Source organism: Camponotus vicinus, unplaced genomic scaffold (assembly GCF_025532165.1).
Source record: "Camponotus vicinus isolate PSW18456_S1 unplaced genomic scaffold, iyCamVici1.0 SCAF_5, whole genome shotgun sequence".
In the NCBI taxonomy this organism is placed as follows: domain Eukaryota; kingdom Metazoa; phylum Arthropoda; class Insecta; order Hymenoptera; family Formicidae; genus Camponotus; species Camponotus vicinus.
Genome location: NW_028141977.1, coordinates 190,236 through 217,771, shown reverse-complemented (window position 1 = coordinate 217,771; position 27,536 = coordinate 190,236). Strand labels below are relative to the sequence as shown.

At 31.7% G+C, this 27,536-nt stretch overlaps 1 protein-coding gene and 1 long non-coding RNA gene across 12 annotated transcripts; one reads left to right on the top strand and one right to left on the bottom strand.

The window, feature by feature from the left end:
• Nucleotides 1-492: 492 nt before the first annotated feature.
• On the bottom strand, nt 493-7,627 carry LOC145972048 (uncharacterized). 2 transcript variants are annotated; one of them, XR_014439036.1, is made up of 4 exons: nt 7,466-7,627; nt 1,656-1,827; nt 1,274-1,577; nt 493-665 (listed from the first exon to the last, which is right to left on the bottom strand). It is a non-coding gene; the product is annotated as an uncharacterized LOC145972048 (long non-coding RNA). The 2 variants fall into 2 exon arrangements; XR_014439035.1 differs by having other exon boundaries at nt 494-665; nt 7,452-7,627.
• LOC145972045 (muscle LIM protein Mlp84B) lies at nt 3,841-27,093 on the top strand. Of its 10 annotated transcripts, none has more exons than XM_083100252.1 (9): nt 3,841-3,999; nt 9,924-10,045; nt 11,301-11,466; nt 15,766-15,895; nt 19,633-19,729; nt 20,314-20,398; nt 22,632-22,928; nt 23,708-24,028; nt 24,901-27,093. In XM_083100252.1, exons 2-9 carry the CDS (start codon nt 9,931-9,933, stop codon nt 25,175-25,177), a joined length of 1,488 nt encoding a protein of 495 aa, XP_082956378.1. In that variant the 5' UTR covers nt 3,841-3,999; nt 9,924-9,930; the 3' UTR covers nt 25,178-27,093. The 10 variants fall into 10 exon arrangements, 9 of the variants coding, with proteins under 9 accessions (XP_082956378.1, XP_082956377.1, XP_082956379.1 ...); XM_083100251.1 differs by lacking the exons at nt 19,633-19,729; nt 20,314-20,398 and adding exons at nt 18,716-18,812; nt 20,504-20,591; XM_083100253.1 differs by lacking the exon at nt 19,633-19,729 and adding an exon at nt 18,716-18,812.
• Nucleotides 27,094-27,536: the final 443 nt, after the last annotated feature.

Sequence of the window (27,536 nt, the reverse complement as noted above, 5' to 3'; positions counted from 1 at the left end):
GACCGTACTCGTAGTGCTTTGTAAATGTACGACTGCATATGTAAAAAGAAATTGTGCGATAAATAAATATTCAGATAAATCCAGATGTATAAACTCTCTCTGACGAAGCTTTGCGCTTCAGGATAGCTTCGAGATATACGGCAGGATGTTAAATATTCTATCCTTTTCTTTTAATGTAATCAGCTTTACATGCAGCGCGATTTCCAGCTATAAAATCTCAAAAGCAAATTTCGTACTTAGATATGAAAGAAGATCTTTATGAGATGTAAATATTTATGAGATATAATCTTTATGAGATAAAATTATCACATGGAATTATAATTTATTATAATCTTCTTATTTTTAAATGTTTGAATTTTCAATGTTTCGAAGATACAATAATTAATTTAATGTATTTAGAAATGAGAAAGAAATAGAACGTGCGTCTGCACGTTTTGTTACATTTTATAAATGTATACTCTTACATATATATATGCAAAAGGGAATTATGTAATGCACATTGCAATGATGTGCTATGCATATAAAATAATAATGTGGATGATTTGCATTCTCTTCACATCTGTTTTCTAAAATTTGTGTCAGATAATTTTCTCGTCGACATTCGAGACACATACATGCATTTATATGCAGCTGTAAAATCTCAAAAGTAAATTTCGTATTTGCATCTGAAAGAAAATCTTTGTGACATAAATTATTATACAAGATTACAATTTATTATAATTTTCTTATTTTTAAATGTTTGAATTTTAAATGTGATTGTGTGTGTTTTGAGAATACAATAATTAATTTGATGTATTTCGGTATGAGAAAGAGACAAAACATTTTATTACATTTTATAAATAATATACATTATCATATGTATGCAAGAAGGAATTATGTAATACATATTACAAAGATATGCATATAAAATAATAATATAGGATGATATATATTCTCTTTGCATCTGTGTTTTCTAAAATCTTTGTCAGATAAATTTCTCGTCAACATTCGAGACACATAGATATAGCATTAAAGATATGATGTATAACTTATGAATGACATGTAACTTTACAGTTTTATATATATATATATGGCCGAAATAGAACAACGTTACTCATGTTGAATCATGTTTATCGCGCATATGATTTAATCTACTCTTTGATGAACGAGACGACGAATAAAGAGATCATTCCTTTTTTTCTTCTTATATTTTATTATATTTTTATATTATTTTAAGAGCGTTTAAAATATTTGTACTTGTGTACGTGTTCGATTTATATAATGCGTTACGTACAAACATGCAAAACGACGCTACATTGATATTTAATCCAATATATATATATAGTTTGAAATTGCGATCAAGCTCTTTGATATAAATACTTCATGGAACTTCGTCATTGGAGATCTTGAATGGTCCATCACATTTGCCTTCGCTTACACCATCAGGTCCACAGATATTACGTTTCGTCGATGTGCGATAATAATTCGCGACGTCGTCGTCTTCATAACCGTAAGCACGGTTCGCACGTAGGCGCGCGTAACCATATACTTGGGTCTTTTATATAAAGGTATGTATGTGTGCACACATATACATCTCCCTAAAAATAGAAATTTGAGCAAGATATTATTATTAGACGATGAGTGCGTGGCCGCGCGCGACTCCTCACGGTGCTCACCACGGTGCCTCGTTACGAAAATGCGGGAGAGAGTACGGTCCCCTTGCTTAACCACCGCCCACGCTTCTCCACCATCGCTCTCGTCGAGAAAACGAGGAATCCCGCGACCGAGGGTGCTCGGACACGCGGAAAACACCCGTTAGTCGAGGAATTGTACGCCGGTTGGAAATTCCTGAGCACGGTGGATTACAAAAAATACCCGCGATTTATCATCCTTTCTTCTGACGATTGTTGAATTAAATTTCTACGAGCGTACACTGACTGTTGCTCACATAATTATCTTAATTGAAAATTTTTCAATATTTAATAGCATATTATACATTTGTATTAATATGGTTTAGCTCGATATGAAAACACTTGAAAAGATTAAAATAAGAATAGATTAGCTATTGTAATAAAAAATATATAAAATAAATACATAATACAGATAATACAATAATTTTTTGGATGATAAAAATATTAAAATCTAATTTATGTTAGCTAATAATTATTACTTTTGCAGTTTTAATTGCAAAATTAATGTAGACTTATAATAAAGCCTAACTAATTTTTTAATTCATTCTGTATACATTTATTCCATTTTTATATAATTTAGAAATTTATAATATAAAAAATTAAAATTTAATTATATAATCACATCATTGTTAATCAATATTGATGCAATTAAAATTAATATCATTTTCTCATCTCTTGTAACTCTCTGCATGCAATCTTTAAGATTTTACGACATTTGTGACGATGGCTCATCATAAGATATTTCATGAAATTCAATCATAGTTATTAACATTTACTAAGATTATATTTATAAAGTCGAAAATGTTAGTAGAAGAAATCAAGCATGTGTGGGGGGGGGGGGAGCTTCAAACGATAGTCTCGCATATTTTCGCTATGTTTCACTAACTACTACGTATCCATCGGAATTCTTCGTGTCTAGCATCTTCGATGTATTTTTACTTTCTACATCGACCATATTTCTTCTCACAGGGACGGAACTTTCCGTCATGAGTTTGCAAAGATTTACATGCTCTAAAGTGGGTCAAACATGTGTATCTTTATGTGGGCATAGCTTCTGCAGATAAATACCATATTCTATTTAAAGATCATATATATTACTTCTTCATTTTTTTTAAGAACCCATGGCACAAATTGATCACAAGACAAAAAACTTAAAATTCACAATCTCAAAATCGAAGATTTTGACTAGAGAAATTACTAATACGTGAAAAAAATAAAGAATTTTGATTTTCTGATATTAATTTGTAGTCTGTGATTGTCCAGGATTATTTCCCTGTTTTCTACGTTACTGAAACTTGTGATTGATTAAACCGATTAATTCCTACCGAATCGGTTTTATACAAGGGATTATAATATCGTAGCAATAATTCTTTTTTATTATTTGCAGAGATAGATATAATTACAATTAAGTTATAGTATAAGATATAACTATAACTCTAACAGTACATATAAATTGTGCCACTCGCCAAATTGTCAGACCTTTCTGTTATTTTTTTTTACAATTCGATATGTCAAGATATGCAAGCTACAGAAATGATTTATTATAACTCATATCATTTTCATTTTGTATCAAGTTCATAACATTTAATTTTATATCTAGCAATATCATTTTGATATTTAAAGATATGTATATGATTAAATAGATATTATTCTTTGGAATAGACTTTCGGTTTTGAAGTAGATATATTCATTCTTGAAAACTTATTTTGTGTATGTGTGTTTTTTGTCCTATCGATTTATAACAATAGCTGATGATAACATTTGGCAAAAATTATTTAGGCGAAATTAGCTGCATACATTTTAAAGAAGATAAAAAAATATATTTCTATATAAACATTATAATCGCACTGTAAAACGTGGACAAGAGATTAGAAAATGTATAAATTCTCAAAAAGTAAATGTCAAATGTCAATTGTCTAATCGAGGGTTAAATTGATTAAAGTATTTCAAAAATCAAAAATTGAAGTATTTCAAAAATCAAAAATCTCATTTTAAGCAAAGAAACTTTGAAATGTACGAAAATCATATTTCAATCCAAAGGCCCCTCAAATCTTATCTCGGCAAAGTTCCCGCCGCCCTTCGGCGTTCATCACTGGTATCACAGCATCGTCATCGGCAACAGCACTGACGTTCCCGATGCACACGTGCCGTGTGCAAAGCACAGGGGGCTATGACTAGGACGCTCCCGACGCGAGCACAGTCATTCGAATCCAGTATTAGTGCGGTGTAGAGTGCTCGGTGTTTTGTAATCCACTTACTCGAATTCACCTTTCTCTCTTTCTTTCTCTTTTTCTCTTTCTTTTTCTCACGCGACTACGATCGATTAGTGGTGAGTATCCAGATAATAGTGTGGGCGGATATATACGTACTTCTTTACTACTATCAGACACTACTACCGATGACAATACTCGACGATGTACAAAAACATGGCCATTTGTACTCTAAGAAGTGCATCTAGAATCACATTGCAAACGTATTTTATCTCAGCCGCGTGATTTGTCTGTTTTCTATGTGTCTCTCTCTCTCTCTCTTTTTCTCTTTCGTGACATACCGAAATTCACATAGTGCCCTAAAAAGTATTTACCAAAGTTTTTGGACGCACATTAGGTCAGCTATTTAGTGAATTGTCATACATTACTGACAATGTACTTTCGAGTCTTTTTTATACAAATTAGTTTGCAATCAATAATTTCTCATCAGCAATTGGAATTATCAAGAATTCGCAAATTTATGTAGTCCATAAAATCTTGATTTATGGGGAGAGAATTTCATTATTAATTATTATTATTTACCAATCTATCCATTTATCTGTGCAACAAACTAAAAAAAATGATTTCTTGTAATAAAATTAATAATTATCGGACAATCTATAGACTTTCATGATTTATAGGTCAACTAAATTTGAATTTGTATAGCGCAGCTTGTTACTATTTTTAAATTTATAAATTCTATTTTAAATTTGTGTAGATTATGCGCATCTTTTTCAGTTTATTAAAGACAAAAGAAAGTAATATAAAAAATAATATAAAAAATATTTCGCTTTTGAAAACATAATCGAATCGAGTCTTTCAGATAAAAACTTTTGCTACGATGCGTTTTTATATCTTGACGAATTTCGAAAACAAGACATTTAAAAAATTTGAGGCGAAATATTTTGTAACTCTGTTCAATAATGTAGACGAAAAAGCAAGATTTAGTTAACAAGATTTAACATTAATTCGCGCAGCCATCACAGATGGACAGAGTAAAGGATGTCTATGCTATTTAGGATGGATATGCCATGATGGAAAATCTAATGTCTTTAAAATCTAATCTTGTGCTAGAAATATTCAAATAGAGCCATAATTACTGAACATAGATTTTACATTACGTTATAATTAGAAATTTGAGATATTAATATAAAATTTGACGAGCCGCGAGATCTGTCAGTCAATTTACTCATACAGTTGAGCAGTAAGTCATTGGAAAGAACAAAAAAATAGAAATAAAAGTGTATATAAAAAAGTGTAAATAAAAATGTTACATTTCGTGTACAGAATAGAAGACGCTACTTAAAGTTTTAAGATAATGCTAAAGTAATTTTATTTTTCAATTAATTCAATAGCTTTTAATTAATTACATTTAAACGCTAAAAATTATTTTATATACAAAAAGATACATAAATATTATTAATTTAATTTTCTCATAAAAATTTTTGTATATAAATTATAGATAATACATGTGTTTGCAATATTTAATATAATAAATAATAAATTTTACATAATAAATATACAATCGCATGCTCCACTCATAAAAGTTATTATTATCTCACATTTCCGTAACGAGAGAAAAAGAGATTGACACAATTTTATTAATTTTAAAAATATTATCACGCATTCTCTTCCCGCTTTTATTATTTACCGAAACTCAATCTCTCGTCGACTAACAATGCTAATCGAATTAACTTATCAAATAAATTTAACGAACGAAATATCATTATTAAGTTAAACAAATATGATTAGTCGAATAGTCTCCATGCTTATTTTGTAAAATCATTATAACGTTACTTGCAAACTGATAACTGATTGCAAAACGAGGATCTAAATCAGAATATGGATTCTCAAAACGAATATATTAAAAGATTTACTTAAATATTTATTACGATAAATGCGGTAAGAGTTCATGATATTTAAAAATATGTCGATATTAGAAATATCACTAATTTGTTAACAATAAAGAAGAAACTTAATTTCTTCTATAATTTCAATCAATAATTTAAGCAATATTACCTAACAAATTAATTACATTGTTTTTAATACTTGAAATAGTACGCAGACAAAACGGTTAAATGAACAAAAAAATTTTTTCTTCATTCTCCGTATCAATATTTTGATTTTCCATTTGCTTTAGTCATATGAAGCAATGCAAGATATCGTATTACATCTGAAATATTTTACTACACCGGGTGTTATAATTATATATCATACGAGTATCATCGGGCGCTTAGGATTTCTTTATAGCGTGATTTAATTTTAGAATCTTAATTCCATCCGCTTGCTTATGCTATCCGGATGTGATTTATCAAGTTAGTTTGAAACATGATGCCGCAATAATATTTCCGGATATTTGTGAAAATATTAAACCATCATCCATTGTGAGGGATTATTTGTCTTAATTGCATTATCAAAACTGCAATGTTTTTTGCCAAAAACGATTAATCGATCATAATTGTCGTATAATAATCTATTTTGTCTCGTAACAAATTTTATCATCAAATATACGACAATAAATATAGTTAATAAATAAAAATATGGATAGAAATAATTTTTTGATCGAATAACATTTCATACTCTAATCAAATTGTGACAGTTTTTCAAATAATTGAATTGTAAAAATAAAATATACGTAAAAGATTTATGTATATATATATATACACACATATATATATATTTTTTTATGTACGTTTTTTTATACTCTTTTTAAATATATTAGAAATATTTGAAAGAAATATATAGAACATAAGCTATGTCGTATAATTCTTCGAGATAAAAAATAAAATATGTATATAAAATGAAAAATACTTGCATTTTACGACAATTATATTTCCTCTATTTGGCAAATTATCATTTTCACTTCAAATCTAAAATTCAAATATTTTATAAAACGAGCATACTTGATAATCGCCAAATCGATGACTCACTCGTTTATTAGTGCCAACACTTACCGCAATTATTCATTCTTGGCCGTTTTCTATCATTATTTTACTCCCATTTTAATTTTAACCATGTCGACATATTGCACAAACTATGACTCATTTTCAACAATATAAAACCGGCATTTAACCTTTTAAGATCAAAGATTGTGGTTCATTGACCGATGACCATTGTTTTTAATAATATAAATAATATAAGAGAGAAAACACATGAGATCTAAATTTAAGACTTTAAAAAATTTTCTGTTTCACAAATAATATTATATTTAATATAATATAGTAACATATATAACACACTTTTGAATTAAAATTTCCATTGTTTTTAGCTTTTATGTATGTAACATTATCAAGATTACATAAATATTCCAATATATATATTATGATACTTTACATAAAATTAATATTGAAAAAAAACTGAGAAACTGAAGTACAGAATATGGAATATAGAAGAGACTATTTTAGACAAATCTTTTAAATTTTTTAAATACAAATCTTCAAATTTTTAATACTATTGTATAATGTAATAGCATTTGAGCACATATACAAATACTTTGTAATCTCGCTGCGTGTAGGACATGCAAGTTAGTTACCGTGCATTCCATACGTCTCCGAATATGCGTGCGATTGAACAGTAGGGGTAACGAGGAAATCCGCTACCGTGGAGAACCTAGCACCTTCCCTAATACGGCCTCGCAGACTCGCCTCCACGCATCTGCACGGATATAGACACATGCTCTCTCGCTCTCTCTTTCTCCTGTTTCCTGCGCGCGCTGTCTGTTACCACTGCCTATGCCGCTGTTAACGCTGTTACTACTACTAGCGTGCCATACGTTACTGTCTGCTACTACTGTAGTAACAGAGCTTACCTATGTCGAATAGTTTTAATCGTTACAATGGTATATATTTCCTGTAAAAATAAGCTAATACCCTTTCTTAGGCTTATTTTTACGTATTGTTTATTTATTTTTATTATTTTATTATTTTACATACAACTAAAATATGCTTTAAATTAATGCTGAAAATTAAGATACAATATAAAATATATACAGTAATAATATTGCAAATTTTACGAAATCTGCAGACAGAAAAAAGTAAAGATAATATTAAAATATCTTCTAAAATAAATTTTATAGCATATATATATATATATATATATATATATATATATATATATATATATAAATCTATTTTCCCTTTATTATTAAAAAATACTAATAAGAAATGTCTAGCAGTAACATCTAATATAATGATAGACTAAACTACTACTTATTTTCTAATACACTTATCATCACATTATATAAACAAAGATATTTTATAAACCTAAAAATTTTAAATTCGTACAGTAAATACAAAAGTGGTAGGCGATATAATGCGTAATATAATAGCTACAATGGCAAGAATAGCTTGGCCGAAATAAACTGCCATATAACAGAGAAATATGAGAATCGGAAACCAGATCCTTTATCAAATTATATGATATAGGATTTGTAGAAAGACATGTATATCTTTTATCATTATCATAAATAATATAATAATATCTAAAATCAGCTTTAATATTTGATTTATATTGTTTATACGTCTTCTAATTTTTACTGTTTCCGTTTCATTTATTATTTCCGTGGAATATTTATGCTATATAACATCATATCAAGTATATCAGATTGTTATGTTTCCTTATTGCTTTTATTTACTATTATTTTGTATATTATTAAAATGAGATATTATGATGATGGAGAGATGTACAATCAACTATCAACGTTGCCAAGCATTATTACGCACACCCACTAACTTTTGTGCCAGACATCACCCCCATCTGATTGTAATATGTATATCAATTAATCGTAGTCTGTCTTTGTGTTTTCGACAATAATAACGGCATAAATTTATATTTTAAATAACCAGAAACTTTTCATATTACACAATTTAAGTCATTTCCAAAGTTAAATAATAAATATTTATTGTGACAATCATATATGATGCTATTTTCTTATAATTATTATACATATGTAGAGAAAGAAAGAGAGAGAGAGAGTTATCTTTTAAAGTTAAAAGATATCTTTGTATGTGTGAATTTTTAAATATGCACAAATAATTTTTTTTGCTTTTTTTGATATATCTTATTTGAATAAATATTATGTCTTGTATGATTCATATAAGACATTTTTATTCTATACATTAAAGTAGCAACATGTTTGTTTGAAAACAATCTGAGATAAATGTTTATAAATTATGTATTCCTTATATACATATTAACCTTATATACATTTTAACATCCTAATTTATTATACCAAAACTCATTAATCTCTTATTATTCATAAATCAAGATTATTCATAAATCAAAATTATTGGATCATTTAAGTCATCATTATTTTCTTTATATATAATATTATACTTATTAATATTAATACTTCTAATATTAAGAAAATCCTTTATACTAAATTAACATCACGATATCATGCATTTCCTATATAGGAAAATAGTCGTCCTTATTTGCTAGATGCTACTATTCCACGCCCTGATTGTTGTGCGCGAAATACTTCGCTTCTCCTTTTCTTCGCCCCCGTTCTTCCACTTGCTCGATCGTGCGCACGTTTTAGCTGACCACAGAAATAGAATCGGTTGCCGACGAGTCAGACGGAAACGTGGATTGTTTACGTCCTTGTAACGGCCGGTTAGGTAATCGAGATGGGTTACCGTACCGACGATGATTCCCCTCGATATTAATAAAGACACTGGATTCAGTTTTCGTGGATTTTGAATTTCGAAACTACGGATTTTTAAAATAAAAACACCTCGCGATTGCATTGCAGTAGTTTTGTTTTAATACACTCAATGAAATCTTTTTTAAACAATAAAGATTAAAGATTATATGTATATGTATGTTTCTAACATGTAGAGGTAACGCTAAAGATTAATACACTTTTAATTTTGAAGTTATACGTCATCAAAAAATGATTGACAGAAATAATTTTTCGACTTTTATCAATGAATAATTTTGTGACAAATATAATTAATCGCAATAAAGCACACGCGGGCGATAAATTGTCTTTTTCTTTGTCTAGTGTAAAAATGCCTTTCAAGCCTGTGGAACATCCAAAATGCCCTAAATGTGGCAAGTCTGTTTACGCTGCGGAAGAGCGAGTTGCCGGTGGACTAAAATGGCACAAAATGTGCTTCAAGTGCGGTGAGTAAACAAACATAATCTTGTAAATTGGAAATAAAGTGGATGGGTACTTTCTTTGGCGCATAATAAATCGATATCTTAAAACTAGAACAACACCAGTGTCATTTTGCAATTTAAAAATTGAAGGAAAGAAGATATACATGTAAAAAAGTTGTATTTCCTATTTATACTTATGAGATATTGAAAACATATTCTGTTATAGTTTTATATTTTCTCTTGGGGGGGGGGGGAGAAAGACTGGAATACTACTATATTATAGTTTAATGTAAATTGCAATTTTTAACATAGATAATATTTTATTTTATGTGGAGAGAACGAAAAGAGCAAATTTATTATAATTTTATTACATATTTTATTACAATCGTTTTCATAAGATTTTATTTATTACAAACTTGTAGTTTATGAAAGGACATGTTTCTGACAATTACAATTTTTTATGATAAAAATAATACAAATTATCAGTGTCAGATAGTCGCTTTTTAAATAATTATTTAAATAAATATAACTTTAATAAGCTAAATATAACTTTAAAGCTATGAGTTTTAGAAAGCTATGAGTTTTAAGGCTATGAGTTTCTCAAATTTCATCTGTAATAAATAATTAAATTAATATAAGAATCAAAAAAAGGTTTATTTTTTAAAATTTATTTGCTTATACGGTGAATATTTAATGGTAAACTTTTTTGTGAGAAGTATTCTATGAAAAATGTGGCCGATTATTTTCATTACGGAAGAGATATTATCGAGTTTCTTATTCTTGGACTAATCTAAAATAAATTTTGTACCTGGATAATTTGTCACGACTATAATTGAATCTGTGTATTGGCCAAAAATCAATTGACGACTAACCGATAATGATTTTGGGTGCAATGGCCAATAATTGATAACAATCGTAATGTTCAATGTGTTTTGAAGACACGTTTTGCGTATCATTGCACGTAGAAAATATATGTATATAACATCTACTTTACATATCTTTTTATAAAAAATAATCATGATAATGAATAATGGCATCTCGACATATTCGGGTGGGGGGGCTATTCCTTAATAATAAAATGTAGTTGAAATATATAATTAAATTATAGATTTATATGTCGAAATATATACTTAAGAAATCATTGAAGAGGAATATAAGTCAAATCGAATCTTGAAATAATACAGTTTACGGATACTTAACATCGTGCCACCAGACTCGGGTATACTCACAGCAGGAAACGCCATAATCTTCAATGATGTACGATGACCGTGTGTTGCAGGTCTTTGCGGCAAACTGCTCGACTCGACAAATTGCTCCGAGCACGAGGGCGAGCTGTTTTGCAAAGTCTGCCACGCTCGCAAATTCGGTCCTAAGGGTTATGGATTCGGTGGCGGAGCTGGCTGCCTGTCCATGGACCAAGGAGAGCATCTACAAGCGAAGAGCGAGTGAGTGCATCCGCTGTCGCGCAACCTCAATCTCGGTACCCTCTTCTTTCCTTATTCCTAAGTAGTGTACTCTACAACGTGGTCCTGTATCGGAAGCGTATCTGTCATCCTATCTTTTCCACGTGCGTGAAACTAAAAGTCACCGACCAAACACCGTCGTGAACGCCCGTGATCAAACATCATGATCCTTCTCTTCAATCTCCAGCAACTTGGAAGAAGCCATTGTCTGTGCAGACTATACCAGAAAGCCGAAGAGCATCACGTATACGTGTACAGCGTGTCCGATACAGTAAAAAAACCGCGTCCCTTCTCTTCCTGTTTTTTCCTCCTGAATTCTCGAAGTATGACAAAGAGATAATCTAATTCAACTTGGTTTTTCTTTATCTTCCTCGTGAAATTAGATCGTGAAATTAGATGGTCCTTTGTGTCCCGATAGTGAAATCTAGACGGTCCAATAGGACCAGACTGTTCTATTCACCTTTATGGAGTCTATCATCACCGTAGTATAGGCGAGCATATTACCTCGTCTCTTTGTCTCTTTCATGGGACCCTTGCATTGTCCTTTCATTGTCTTTTCTTCGTGTCATCGACATTCGATATAATTTAGTCAAGTCCACGTTCAATCCTTTTCTTTTCCTCAGAGTTCGTTCCTTACCGTCTCCTCGTGCGACCGACTGCCGTCATCGCACACGATTGATCGAATTGTTCTCTTTTTATTTTCTTTTATTCTCTTTCCTTTTTTCTTCTGTACTTTTTTTTCTTTTATGCGAATACATGAGCTAGTTTATAGGATCATTTGTACCATCTGTAATAAGTGCCATTAAAAGTGGAAAAAAGGGAAAGATAAAACTGGAAACAAAACAACCAAGCGTGTCTTTTATTAACGAATAACACATGAATTTTTTCCCTTATCTTTCAGTGTGTAAATAGATGAGTGCACGAATGACGTGCATAACGAGCGTAATTTTCAAAAACGCGAAGTAGATTCGCGAAGTTGATGTTACGGTCAAAGTTGCAGAAGTAACAAATGCAAATTCACGCGATTCTACTTTAAATCCTACGGATGAGATATCGAAATCGATTAGTGTTAAATTATGTATGTCATAGACATGGAAAAGGCGCGGTTCCTTTATTACGAATAAATGTAAACATGATCTTCGTACGAGACTGTAACATCGAGATCCATTGAAAATCGTACCATTTTCACAACTGGCGACTGTAACTTTGACTGAAGTTAAACGACTCGCGATTCTATTTGCGTGAATCCATGAAAGTAGAGTGCCGTGTACCGTTGAAGCGAGCACTATCGCTGCACGTACCTTCTTTGTCTGTTACTTCGAGCCTTTGCGTACGAAACTCGCATCTTCGGCCCTTCGTCCCCCTCTCTCTTTCGCCAAGAAAGGGAACGAAGCGTGTACGAAAACGAAACAAAAAAAAAACAAAAGTACGAAAAAAGATGCAAAAAAGTAAAGAAACACACGACACACCCCGCTCCCGCCAGCCCCGCCGAACACGAGCCAACCGGAGGCAACCATTGAACAATATACCGTTGTCACTTTATCACATAGTATGAGCTGCGTGATAAAGAGAAAATACCGAGTACGAGAATGGTGAGCATCGCGCGAGTCAAATTGCGCCTCTGTCTCTCTCTCTCTCTTTCTATCTCGCTATCTCTTTTTCTCTCGCTATTTCTCCTCTTTTTTTCTTTTTTCGCCGCGTGACAGAGCAGCTTCTTTTTCTTTTTGGTAGCTTACATATATACGTAGCTCTCCCGCATGGCCTCTCGCACCACTTCTAATCCTATAATCTCGCTAACACTTTAACTATAGCGTGGGTGCTGGCGCGTGCGTGCGTGTACGTGCGTGCGTGCCCGAGTGCGTGTTAGTGTATTCGCGTACTATATCGATATAATGAGGTAATGGCGATCTTTCAACGACGTTCTTTTAGCGAAGTAAAGACAATATTGCGATGACAACGCCATTGAGATAAACCTTGACATTTGTCGGCTATGTTTTTGTAGGCTGTAGTTCATAATTTAGTGCAGACGCACTTGTTGGAGCACTTCGTCTCTGAATAGGACTTCTCAGATTCCCTGCGCACTATCTTTTTACTATATCTACTTTATAGAGTTGATTATCTTTTCATGAAAAATTTTAAGAGGCACATAGGGAATTATTAAAAAAGTTTAAGAACTCTTATAAATTAAATTAAATTAAATTAAATTAACGAGAAAAAAATGATACATCAATGAAATATGTCGCTGAAAAATCGATCGCGAATTGAGCAAGGAACTAATAGAAAAAGAAAGCGCGCACCATCTGAAATTGGTTATATACATTATCTCTCAAGAAACAATTTTATTGTAACATATTTGAAATTTTTGAGGCATGTACATTCGTCTTAAGTCTGAGACAAAGTAATGGAGAATACTTGGCTTGTTCACTTGGCTTTTCGTTTGCGCCTTTTTTGCCATACACATATGCGCGCGCGCGTCACTATACCGTAATATAAAACCTCTATCTCAACGGCGCAATTGTCACACTATAAGAAAGACAACACACACGATCGGTGTCACCTCACTGTGTCGATGATATTCCACCTCACGGTACGAATGCGTGCGTGCGCACGCACAGGCTCTCCACATTGCATCCGATATATATTTCACAGCACTTATATATTCTCCTATTTCTTTATCCCTTCTCTTTATCCTTTTCTCTCCGTTTTTCTTTCTTTCTTTCTTTCTTTTGCATCTTTCTCGCTGTACGACTGTACCGTATTACGATTTGCTTCTCGGCTCTCCTCTCTCGGGGCTCGGCGGAAGCCACGTGCCGTGGTTGCAAAGGGGAAAAATTACGCTAACACATTGACTAACACACGCCTAACACAAACTAATGATATTATTTGATATATTTGTGTCTATCTTATCTCCTGATCATCACATCCGACGAAAGTTTCTTTGATGCTCTTCGAATGAGAGATATTATGCACACAAGAAAGAATTGCTGATATAAAATCAAAACTAACAATAAAGTTTTGACATTATCTAGAATCTTTTTTAATTTGTTTTATAATTTGAAAGAAATAAATTTGAGAGATCAATATATTCATATATATATATATTTTATGTATATTGGATAGAATTGTATTAAAAATGTTGTCGACTAAAAACAAATAACTTGTAAAATAATTATTGATAATACTTTAAAAATTTAATTATTAAATAATAGATAATAAGCATTCTTCTCATATAAATATCATGCACGTAATTTATTCACTCATTATGACAAGCCAATGCTATAATACAAAATTTAATATTAAATATTTTCGCAAAATATGCTAAAGCATCATTTTGATTTCTTCTTTTACAATAGATTATTCGAAGAATTCTGATTCTGTACGTCGGATGTCTTTTGTGAGCTTGATAGTGCTGTTTTGTAGATTAGTAGCATTTAGATGTGGAATTGACGGATCGCCGTGTATATTTTAATAATTTTTTATGTACTTTTATGCCATCACAAATCCTCTCCACAAAATATTTCGCAGATATGTTACCAGGATATAGATTCGGATATTCCTGCAACTATCAATCTCTCTAAACCTTACAAGTGTTTGATGATTATATTTTCTTACTATTTTTTTAGTAGAACACCTTTTCTCTTAGTTGTAAATATATATTTCAAGACTCTCTTGTACATAGCATCAGTTCTTTTCTGTTTCAATTTTCTCCCTGTATGATGCCTGATTTTCTTTTGTATTGTATACATCTCTATATAATACGTTTTCAATCAATCGATTTCCAAAGAGAAAAACGTGCTTTAGAATTTCAAATGAATTTTTTGAATGTGTGTTATACTACATATATTTCGATCTTTAAAATACTTTATCGAAATTGTTTGAGATTAAATCCCAAAATTAATTATTCCATAAAATTTACTTCTCCTTATATTATAGTTATTTATATTATATCAAATATATATGTCATGTGTGAACCATCAATTTCACTTCTTCCACAGTCATTCCTCTCTGTGTGTGTTCGTATTTTTGATAGCTTCTACGTTCAATGCTTGATCCGACATTTGGATATTGAATTATGGGATTCAAAGATAAAACGAACTAACATCAGTGAACATTTATAAAACGCCAACGTTAATAAATCATAAAATGCTATTTTGTGAAAATTTTATTGCATATATATATAATATATAAAAAATTAAATGAGTTGTGATTCGTTTTATCTCTGAATCTTACAATATATGTACACCTTTGACTGACGGACTTTAACACGTGTGGACTTTTTAGGGGTGAATTATCGCGGGGTTCCAACGCCACTCTCGAACCACGAGCTATCGCGAAAGCACCTGAAGGAGAGGGATGTCCTCGCTGCGGAGGGTATGTCTATGCCGCCGAGCAAATGTTGGCCCGAGGAAGGGTGAGTATTTCAAAGGATACATACATGGCGTGTATTTAACACTAAATGCAAAATTAGATATATCGAAGAGAACAACAACAATTGCGATTAAAGATTAAATTATTGATAAAAAATAATATATCTTTTTATTAATCATCGCATTATTCTTTTAATATCAAAATAATTTGAAAGCTAGTAACGTGACAGTAATTATACGGCTGCATTTAGAGTTAAACGCACACACAATGATAAATCTCTCGCTTCACCTTGGTGCTTCGACAGATCGTCCGCTCGCGTTTTAAAGAATAAAGAATCTTATACTCATTAAGTAAATATATAATTTAGTCAATTGTTCTTGTGTGTGTGTTAAGATTCTCTTAATATAAAATATTACCAAGGTTTTATCTACATAATTAGGGAGATAATTTTTTAATTGAATTAGCGAAAATATTATTGATTAAAACGACATAAGATTTATCGAAATAAAACCATATTTTGCTTCTTATGTTCCATTAATTAGGGCAGTGAAATTTTACTGAAAAATTAGTAATAATTGAACATCTTTGCAAGATGTAGTTATTTATTATAGATTGTTATTTTCTCAGAGAAACTTTATACACACATCTAGAGAATCAAACATATGTAATTAATATTAATAATTAATATTTTTTTTAAATTTAGAATTATATATGTATTACATTATTTTAGATGTGATTTTCAGATTTGATAAGCAAAAAGTGTGAACAAAACTCTTGGTTAAAAAACTTAGATATTTCTTGAACAAAATATATTGCTATGCATTTTTATCCTATATACATAAAACATATGATTTTAAAATATTATTGATTGAAATAGAGATTATTATTAACATATTTTTTAAAAAGAGATTTTACTGATTTGTAGTTATACATACATTTATAATTCAGATATTTAGTGATTATTCACTGGTTTTCGGTGATAATAGTAATTTCATTTAAAAACATCGTGAATATAACTTTCGAGATGATCTGTAAATTGATTTTACACAGTGCGCAAATATTCTAGACCTAGAATAATAAATAGTACATATAGTTGGAAAAATTTCTTCAGCTTTTAACTCATATTGAAAATACAAAATTGCAAGAATCAAATCTTTAATTTTTCATTTTTCTTTTGTTTTCAACTGATTTTACATCTAGTTTTAGATTGGCAGATGGGAGCCAAAAATAATCCTCCATATATTCCTCGAGTCGACCTTATTATTCTAGGTACGCGATACCTATGAGTGGGCCGGTCTCGAATCTGGACCGCGGATATTTCCGCGGGCGAGGGCGGCTCGCGGGGGCAACATGCGGCGCGATTTAGCACGGAGCAATAAAATCGGCCGCTGACGCGGCGACAGACAGATTGACGCAATCGGCGTCCTCTTCGTCGCGCTTACTCATGCGTATTTCGGAAAATCTGGATGGAACCGCGTCGCGATAAAAATGCGCCACGGGTTACAAAACCACCCGCGGCTTTTGCCACGCGTCTAAATTTGGCGCGCGACGCGTGGTAATGCGCCGCGTCTCAGGTATTCTCGTAATCATATCCAATCTCCATTTCATAACAATGCGAGGAAAAAAATAGCAGTGGGAGGAAAGAGAGAGAGAGAACGAGGGTGTAGAGAGGAGTAAAAGGAGAAGAGGGAAAAGAAGAGGAGAACTTGTCTCTTCTTGGTGCTAAGCCCAGTAACTTTCTCGGTGGTTTCGTCAGAGAACATCTTTGGCGATGCACCAACTGGCCGGTCAATCTTAGATGGCCCGATACCTAGCGATAAAATGGCTCGCTACCAGAAGAAGCGCCGTTCAGAATCAGAGAAACGCAGGCTAATTGCCCGACCGACAATCTGGTCCAGCGATAATCCGCGCGCGAAAACGGCGCCGATTCATTTCTCTCATCGTTCATGATTCATCGACATATCGTTGCAATCGTTTCTTCACGCAAGAATTCGATTATCTAGTTCTTATTAATTTCCTTTCATTGGATAAAAAGAGCACATTATAGGATTTCAATAGAAAATTAAGAATTGTATGGAGTATTACAGTAAATTACTCTCATAAGATAGATATACGTGTAAAATATGCATTTATGATAGAATTTAAAAAATGACTGAAAAAAATTATAATTCTTGCATAACAAGAGGTGCAAACATTTTGGTTATCTGCGAATTAAAATTATATTATCTTTCAAATATATCTTAAATTGAATTAAATTTTTAACTTATCTGATTCGATTTATTAAAAAAATATATGTTGCATTTTCACATATATTAAAAAATTATTAAAGTGTTATTATTTTAGTAAAATTTATATATATATATATATATATATATTAATACATAAATAAAATTAATAAATAAAATTAATAAAAAAGGTTACATTTATCAGAGAGAGAATCATTGTTACTAAAATAAATATGATTCTCTTTCATCTCTCATAATAAATGCAATATTTATATAATTGGAATAATATATAGCCTGCTAATTGCAATAAGATTTATAGGTCTTGATAATTTATTATAAAATATTATTCACATTTATATCATCTTGTTTCTCTTGACGATGAACGATCGATCTCATATCAGGATGCGGATGCAGCATCTAGTTTGAAATCTTTGATTATTGATATATATATATATATATATAGCAAGAATTTATCGAGAGAAAAGGAAATATATTAAACGTAAAACTTAAAAATAAAAATTTCTCAAAGTCGGAAAGGTATACCCGACGATTCGTCGCGGCACCAAGAACAGCATCGACGACAAGCGTCTCGTCGTTCTATTAAATCGTCGTTTGGTCAATCATCATTCTTGTAATAGGCTTACCATAAAATGTGCTTCAAGTGCAAAATGTGTCGTCGAAATCTGGACTCGACGCTTCATTGCGATGGTCCCGACCGCGAGATATACTGTCGAGGTATCTTTCATCTAAAGAATCTAAATAATCCCCTTTACGGCTTCCGCCAGTCCTCGATTCTTTTTCGATTTGTTGCACAGACATCCATACTGACAGTTCTTTGTGTTCTGATACGTTGAACGATCACTATCTAGAATGTATTTGTTTATCTGTCTCTGTTCATCTCCGTCTGTTTTCATTCTGACTCGTTCGTTCTTGTTATTGTTGCTCATTAAAACTAATTTGTAATTCTTCCCATGCCGCCAGGAGACAGCCCCCGAACATACAAGGGCTGCAGAGGAAGGATCGTAATCGTCAATTATTTTGCTACTTCTTGTCTCATCAACGTTGTAGACGTGAATGTCTGTTTATCCGCTCTATGTCGCAAATTTTGACAATTATGATAGATAGACTAGTACGTTTCTCAGAGAGAATGACTATACTGCAAGAAATAATATAAATATTAAAGATCAAAATATAAAGGAAAGATATCATTTTAGTAAAATTTTAATTTAAGAATTAATTATAAAATTTTGTATATTGAATATTTGAAGTAAATTTCGTAAACGTCTTTCAATTTTTATAAATTTTATGAAAATATAGTCATTAGAAAGTAATATATATAAATATTATAGTCTCTCTAAAAATGAATAAAAATTTACGCAGCATTATCTGTCGCTGCTGTCGTAAATTTTGAAATAAATCTTGGCGGACTCCAAGAAGCGCTTTTAATGTCTGCGCCTCTGAAAGACTCCGATAAAAGAAAGATATAATTTAAAAGAGCACTTTTGCCTCTCCCTGAAATTTTTAGTGACTAACCTACCCTTTGTGTTTCGTGCAGCAATGGCACAAGGAATGCTTTAAGTGTGCCAACTGCTCCAAAAGATTAGATTCCATCAACTGCTGCGAAGGTCCTGACAAGGACATCTATTGCAAAGGTGAGAACACGGTACGATCGTATGTGCGAAAATATAATGTACAGAATATGCAACGCAACATAGCACACATTAATTTAATTCACATACACAAATAATTTATAATTAAATTATTATACAAATATTTTTAAATTATAAACGTGAAAATATTGCTCAAATTAGCAACACTGAAAAATAGGATTTTTTTTAACAAGCTGTGCCAAAGTTTTAGTAAAGAAACTAATTAATTTCTGAATATTGTGAAATTAAAAAATTGAAAGCAGTATTTTTTTCGAATGTATTGAAAAAGATATTAAATGAAACGCGCTAAAACATCTTATATAAATTTGAGATACATATACAATTTTAGTAGATGTAATATATTTACTTATGTAAAAATATATCTTTTGGAAACTGTAGAATATTCTAGAAATATATACAATTTATTTATTAAAATTCGATAAAGGATTCAATAAAGATTATGATAATATAAAACAGAGTCCGAATAAGATCGCATCAGCGTACCTGTACGATTATATCTTCGTCGCAGCTAATTATCACGAGATAACGTTAGGCGACGTGAAATCTTTAATCGATATTGTCTGCAGTATGCTACGGAAAGAGATTCGGGCCGAAGGGTTATGGCTACGGCCAGGGTGGCGGCGCCCTGCAGAGCGACTGCTATGCCAATGGGTGGGTTTTCAGAATCGGGACTGAGACGGGAAGCACGCGAGAGAGAAAAATCCCGCCTCGGCTTCTACACTTTCACTATATATGATGCGCTTGTCTGCTTAACAGCTTGCTATCCGAAGAAATTCGGTCCGCGGGGTGTCGGCCACGCCGGGATTATGTGGAACGGGCTGCAGTGCGATATTGAGGACGAGGGGTACGCGCCCCCCTTAATTATGCCATCTCGATTATTTCGCGCGCGTAAACAGGATGCCCGGAGCGTGCGAGCAGCGACAGCTTTACCTTTGAGCAATTTAGTGCCAATTTTGTGTTAGCGACAAATTCATCGGATTTATTCTTGGCGTTTGCAGTTTGACCCGAGAGACGAATCAATCATTGTATTTTAAAGCATTTGCAATTGAATAAACAAATGTTCTATATCTTCATGGCATCCCTTTGTAAATGAATAACAGGATAATATTGATTATTTTTGCCCCAAGGCATTTTTCGTATGAAAATAAGAAATATTCTAAATTAAAGTATAATGTTAATTCAAAAATGAATTAAATTTCAAAAGCGAATACTTTTAATAACACAATACTATTTTCCGTTATTGAACGGTAAATTTTTCCAAGGAATATACCAAGGAATTTCGCGGGGAATGTTAATTTAAAATAAATTTTACAATTAAGAATATGAAAAATAAAGAGAGAAAGAGAGAGAAAGAGCGAGATTTCGAGTTAATCTTAAAATATATATGTAATTTAATACAATTTGTACGATTTCTCCCGAATAAGTTAATCATATTTTTGCAAATATGATTATGCTCTCTCCAACGTATATATATATATATATATATATATATATATATATATATGTGTGACTTACATTTTAATCGAGAAAGCTCTTTCCATTATTTTCTGATATTGCGAAATTTGCCTTAAATTCACAGAAATCCTTTTTTTAATAGAAATAAAACATTAAAAACACAATTTATATATTTTGAATATAATAATATATCACAAAAATAATAAATAAAAGATAAATTTAAGAATTGAATTTTCGCTGAGCAAACATCGGCTTCGATTTTCTCGAAGAATACAGAAAGATTGTCACTAGCACGTGCCTTCTCCGGAACACTCTGTACACGCGTGCGTTTGTGTGTGTCCGTGTACATACAATATGTATATATACATATATACATACATATAAACCGACGCCTTAACGCTTTGCGCTATTACTCACCTTGGCATCACGAATCGGCTGATCGTATCGGAATATCGAGTGTTTCTTATCGAGGATTTTTTAATGGCCATCGATTTCAAAAAAATTCACGTTTAAAGTACTTACGCGTTCAGTTAGTATACGTCACAGACTCTTCCATATACATTCGACATTCCTGTTGCTTCACGGTCTGTAGGATCTTGTGCATGTACTTATGACGATCGACGATTAAAGCGAATCTGAAATTCATGTAGAATCGTTACTAATATAACCTTCTGCAACTAGATATCATATCACTACATGTGTAAATTAACGATTCTCTCACATTTTTCTCTTACTAACTAAATAAGAAATTAGATGTGTGATGTATAATTTACTCGAGACATCTTGAGATAAAAATTCCGTAATCGTACGTTGAGGCCAAAAGAAAATTTGATTTTCAATAATTATATTTTTATAATTGTAATTCGTTTTGTACGTAGAAATATAAAATATTATATTGTAATTTTTATAATTATAGAATTATTCAATATGTATTGTTTATTTTACGCATCTTATAAATGATTTTTGTATCCCATTTTCAATATTATACAGTATATATAAAGTAATTCTCTTTTATAATCTAATTTTAATGATAGATATATATCTTCTTAATGAGAAATGCAAGTTTGTGTATCTTTTTAATAATGAAAATAGCAAAAATAATAAAACATGAAGAAAACTTTAATATCTCCTTTGCGTGCCTTAACAAGCGATTAGTATCGATCAATCGCCCCGTCATTCGCATGCAATTTTGTTTTTTCCGACTGCACGAACAAGTCGTAGAGATAGGAAAAGCGAGGCGAATTGAGATCATACTCTTCGGAAAATCCGATTGTGAGTGGCTTCCGTTGTCCTAGCATGAATTCCAAATACCTGATCCAATATACTAGAGATAATTGGACAGAGAGATCAATCGCCTTTTCCTAATCTATACGATTCGATACATACGATTGCCAAATGAGAATAATAACGCGAGTGACCCCTTGCGCAGCGATGCGGCTCCTCGCACCACCGTGATCGACACCGCGATAATCAAGGCCCCGCCAGGCAAGGGCTGTCCTCGTTGCGGTGGCGTCGTCTTCGCCGCCGAGCAGGTGCTCGCCAAGGGTCGTGAATGGCATCGAAAGTGCTACAAGTGTCACGATTGCACCAAAACCCTGGACTCGATCATCGCCTGCGATGGCCCGGACCGGGACGTTTATTGCAAGACCTGTTATGGGAAGAAGTGGGGACCGCACGGATACGGATTCGCATGCGGTTCGGGATTCCTCCAGACCGACGGGCTCACGTAAGTCGTGCCCGATGCCGAGTCTAAGACTTTATATTTGTAACTCTGTTTTTACGTGTGACTATAAATATAACTCAACTTATGTAACCGAGCTCTGTCGGGTTTCTATAAATGTGCGTTGAACGAGAAAGTCTCCCGAAGATTTCAAAAGATTCCATGACTTCGCTAATTCATGATTGTTTTTGACAATATATAATATTGTTAAAAGAAATTAAAAATGATAATAGTTTTTGTTAAAGTTACGATAAACTTTTGTCATGAAATTTACTAGGAAAATTTGTAAAAATATTGATTTCACATACATATATAGAACATGTATAGAACGATCTTGTTATATTAATGTGAGGGGAGTCTATACCAATTTCTAATATAGTTTATTAAAAATAAAAAAGGAAATTTGAAACAATATTATATTGAAAAATATATTACGGCATGCACATACATATATGTATACGTATAATCCAATTAAATTAATAGATATAGAAAACCCGACAGTGTGTGTGTGTGTGTGTGTGTGCGTGTGCGTAAAAGATAAAAACGGTAAAAACTAAAATTTTTGAATTTCAAAAAATAAAATTGACACAATCAAAAAATACAATTTTAGGACTATACTTTGAAAATTTCTAAACAATATATATTTATTTTTAATTGATTATTTTACTGTATGGCTTTTAAATAAAATAAAATTATTCAAATGTAGTGTATGGATGAAGCTTAAATAAGAAAACTAAATATCAATTGATGAGGACTATTGATACGATTACATTAATTATCCGCAGGGAGGAAGAAATTTCAGCCAATCGACCTTTTTACAATCCTGATACGACCTCGATTAAGGCGCCAGTTGGGCAGGGTTGTCCTCGTTGCGGTGGCATGGTGTTTGCTGCAGAACAACAGCTTGCCAAGGGCACCATGTGGCACAAGAAGTGCTTCAATTGTGCCGAGTGTCATCGGCCTTTGGACTCTATGCTGGCATGCGATGGTCCCGATAAAGATATTCATTGTCCTGCGTGTTACGGAAAACTCTTTGGGCCCAAAGGTTTCGGGTTCGGCCACAGGCCGACTCTCATCTCGACAAACGGAGATCATGCTCCCTCATAGTAAGTGCATTTCACAATTCTGTCCTCGGAAGTTCCTGAAATATAGCGAAAAATACTATAATGAAAAGTTTATTTTCCAGGAAACTTTAATGATAGCTATTTTAATACTGGATCTACTTGTGATTATAATTCTTAATCTGAATAATTATATTGAAAAAAATAAATAAAACGTGTGAAATATAGCATGTCGATTTATATAACACAGTGATGTAAATTCACAAGCATATCTTAGGAAAAGAAAATTTGATATAATTTATAGCAATTTATATTTAATTTATAAAGTAATAGTATTAAATATAAATTGCTATAAATTATATCAAATTTTCTTATATAAATCGACATATTTAAAAGAGTATAGAAATTTCAATAAATGAAAGAATATATTTTTAAATTAATTTGAGAAATATTTTTTCTTAATGAAAATTTGAATAAAAGCTATTTATTTTGTACTATCTTAATAATAACAAATTTTAATAATAATAGTAGATTTTTATCAATCCATTAGGAATTGATAAAAAAATAAAACATCCCTATTTATCTATAATCTCAGTTTCTTTTTTAATTTTAGATAATACAATTTAAAAACATTCAGAAATATTATACATTTAAAGTTTTTTTAAAGTTCTTTAAAAAAAAAAGAAATATCTACTGTTTTTCAATTTTTCAGCAATATCCGACACATATGAAACATAAATAAATCAAAATTTTTTTTCAACTTTGAGAAATATTTCCTTAAGATATAAATATATGTAAATATACGTACATAATTTCGAGACGAATTTCTTCTAGGCTATCCTCCTCGAATCAAATCAGCTTCTGATTTCTTTACACGATCCATCCTAGATTCTTAGGTATTGATTTTTTTTTCGCAGCATCGATTCTAAACCCCAAGTCGGTCAGAAGCGAAATGATGGGAACGGCTGCTCACGCTGCGGCTATCCGGTGTACGCCGCCGAGCAGATGATCTCGAAGAATCGCGTGTGGCATAAGCGGTGCTTCAGTTGCGGCGAGTGCCATCGTTCCTTGGATTCGACGAATCTAAACGACGGTCCGGATGGGGATATCTACTGCCGTAGCTGTTATGGCCGGAATTTTGGGCCCAAAGGTGTGGGCTTTGGAATAGGCGCGGGCACCCTCACGATGGCCTAATTGTCACCAGCACCCCTACATACCGTTTGAGGAGAATCCTCGCATCCAGTCATATATATTAATGTAAATACATATATATATATATATATATATATATATATATTTATATATAGGGAGGTCTTTGACTGTGTACCTTCGATACAGACGAACGCGCGCTGCTCCGGGAATTTCGATTTCTCCTTTTCTCCTTTTCTTTCGACGATTCGATGATTTCGATGACTATGCTTTCATTATTGCGAACGCGATCGATGAAATGCGAAGGATGGTGATGTCGTGAGCTCATGATTGAGCGTAAACGGATAAGCCACTGCAGATTGTTGATATTATCGCGATATAATATATTGCACACATTGATTATATTATAAATAAATTAATTATTGGATAATAATTTCTATCTGTGATATATGAATCAAGGAAAAGAATTGAATATGTCATTTTAATAATGATATGATTCCTACAGACATATATACACACACACATATTTTCATCTCTTCGAAAAATATGAAATTTTGACATTAAAAAGATAAGAAGAGAGATAAAATATTGATAAACTTAAAAAGAAAAGAAGATATATATATATATATATATATATATATATATATATATATGAATACGTTGATTATATAATAGATTTATTTTTAAAAAAGTATGTTTACTTTTTAAATCTATCTATTATGAAATTTCTTTTATTTAATTTTTAATTTTAAAACTTTGGATTTGGTAACAAAAGAGATCGAGTGTTGCCATTATTGAATTAACATTGCGATGTAAGTTGCTATAGCGCATTAGAGCTGATCGCGCCATATCAATTTATTCTAAATTATCAACAATATGTGTGGACTTATTCCTGTAATCAATTAAACCCATTCTCGCTTAATTGTCACGATGATTTGTGGGTTACTGTGAAGATTTCATGAGAAATCTGTAAATTGCAAGAGTCAAAACTGAAACGCCAATATTTTTGACGTGATGTTTGATAACTGCTCTTCATGCGATTTTCGCAGCAGCCTGCCCGATCTCCGAACAACGCTATATGCCGATTTAATCTTATAATGAACTATTACGAATATACGAAACTTTTGTTACTTTCTTTTATTTTTTCTTTATTCTTGACCAAGAAATTGGGAATTACGACTCGAGAATCGATCCGCAAGATTTCTGAAAAAGAAGTAATGATGATACTGGGCAATTAAATTTCTTTGAATTTACATTTTCTTTGGCCAAACTTTTCAAAGATTTTTAAGCTCGTTTGGACAAAAAGATAAAACCTTTGTAAATAATTTCTGAATTTTTTTTGTTTCTTTCCGTTTGATTCGAGATGATTGTTATTAAAATATCGATTTTGGTCAAATTTGTCGAAATAAATATGAATTTGGAGATTTGCATATTTTATATTTAAAAAACTCAAAATGAAGATATGTTTAATGAATAAAAAGTGTACTTCGCTTCGCTAATGAAGCAAATCGCCAATCAAATTTTTTACATATGATATTGCTCAAGTTAGCATTTCTGATCGTTAATATTGCTCAGAATTATATATATGTATACAGAATTCTCTGATTCTTTTTTGTTTTTTACTATTAACCATTGTCTGCGAAACAGAATGCATCTATGAATTAAAGATGTATAGCTTATTAACTGTTTCGATTGACAAATTATGCAATGACGATCGTAAAAACTCTATTAAACGAACGAGTATTACTTCTGTATCAATTTTATTTTAAAAACAATAATTTTCGGAATTTATAATAATTTATCACCTGGTATCGATTGCAGTCAATATTCGCGGACGACATTAACGTGTGAATACGAATAAAAGTCTATATAACCGGACTACGACCAGCAGCAACGATGTAACCGACGACTAAGACGAGAAACTAATTTAATTATAATTTTCAATAAATGTATATTTGAAATTCTGAACATTTTTCTTTATCCAAACAAATCTAAGTAATCGATTCACATTTAATATATATCTGGAAACATAAGTAATACGTACCACATTTCATGCTTTCTTTCTAAAGTGTAATATTTCGTAATAATGCATATATTAAAATAACATTAAATATAACAAAACAATTTATATAATATAATAAGAGATTATAAAACATGATATAAAACATATATATATGCAAAAGTCTCACATTAAATGTTAAAAATTTAAAAGAAATATAAATGATAATAATATCAATGCTATTATGTTATCTGAAATGAATTAAATGTAGCATTTCAATGAAATTTATAAGAGTGATTCAATGATTTATAAGAGTTTCTTGAACGGAGAGAGTAAGTATGAATATGGTGTAAAACACTAATTTTATATATTTATAGCAACAACTGTACAAGTTCCGGTTCACAC

What these genes read in the sequence shown, in the direction of transcription:
- LOC145972045 (XM_083100251.1), top strand. Translation starts at nt 9,931, where the DNA reads ATGCCTTTCAAGCCTGTGGAACATCCAAAATGCCCTAAATGTGGCAAG. An exon ending in AAATGTTGGCCCGAGGAAGG is followed by an intron (nt 15,896 to 18,715) that starts GTGAGTATTTCA and finishes TTCTTGTAATAG; the next exon opens with GCTTACCATAAAATGTGCTT. An exon ending in CTCCAGACCGACGGGCTCAC is followed by an intron (nt 22,929 to 23,707) that starts GTAAGTCGTGCC and finishes AATTATCCGCAG; the next exon opens with GGAGGAAGAAATTTCAGCCA.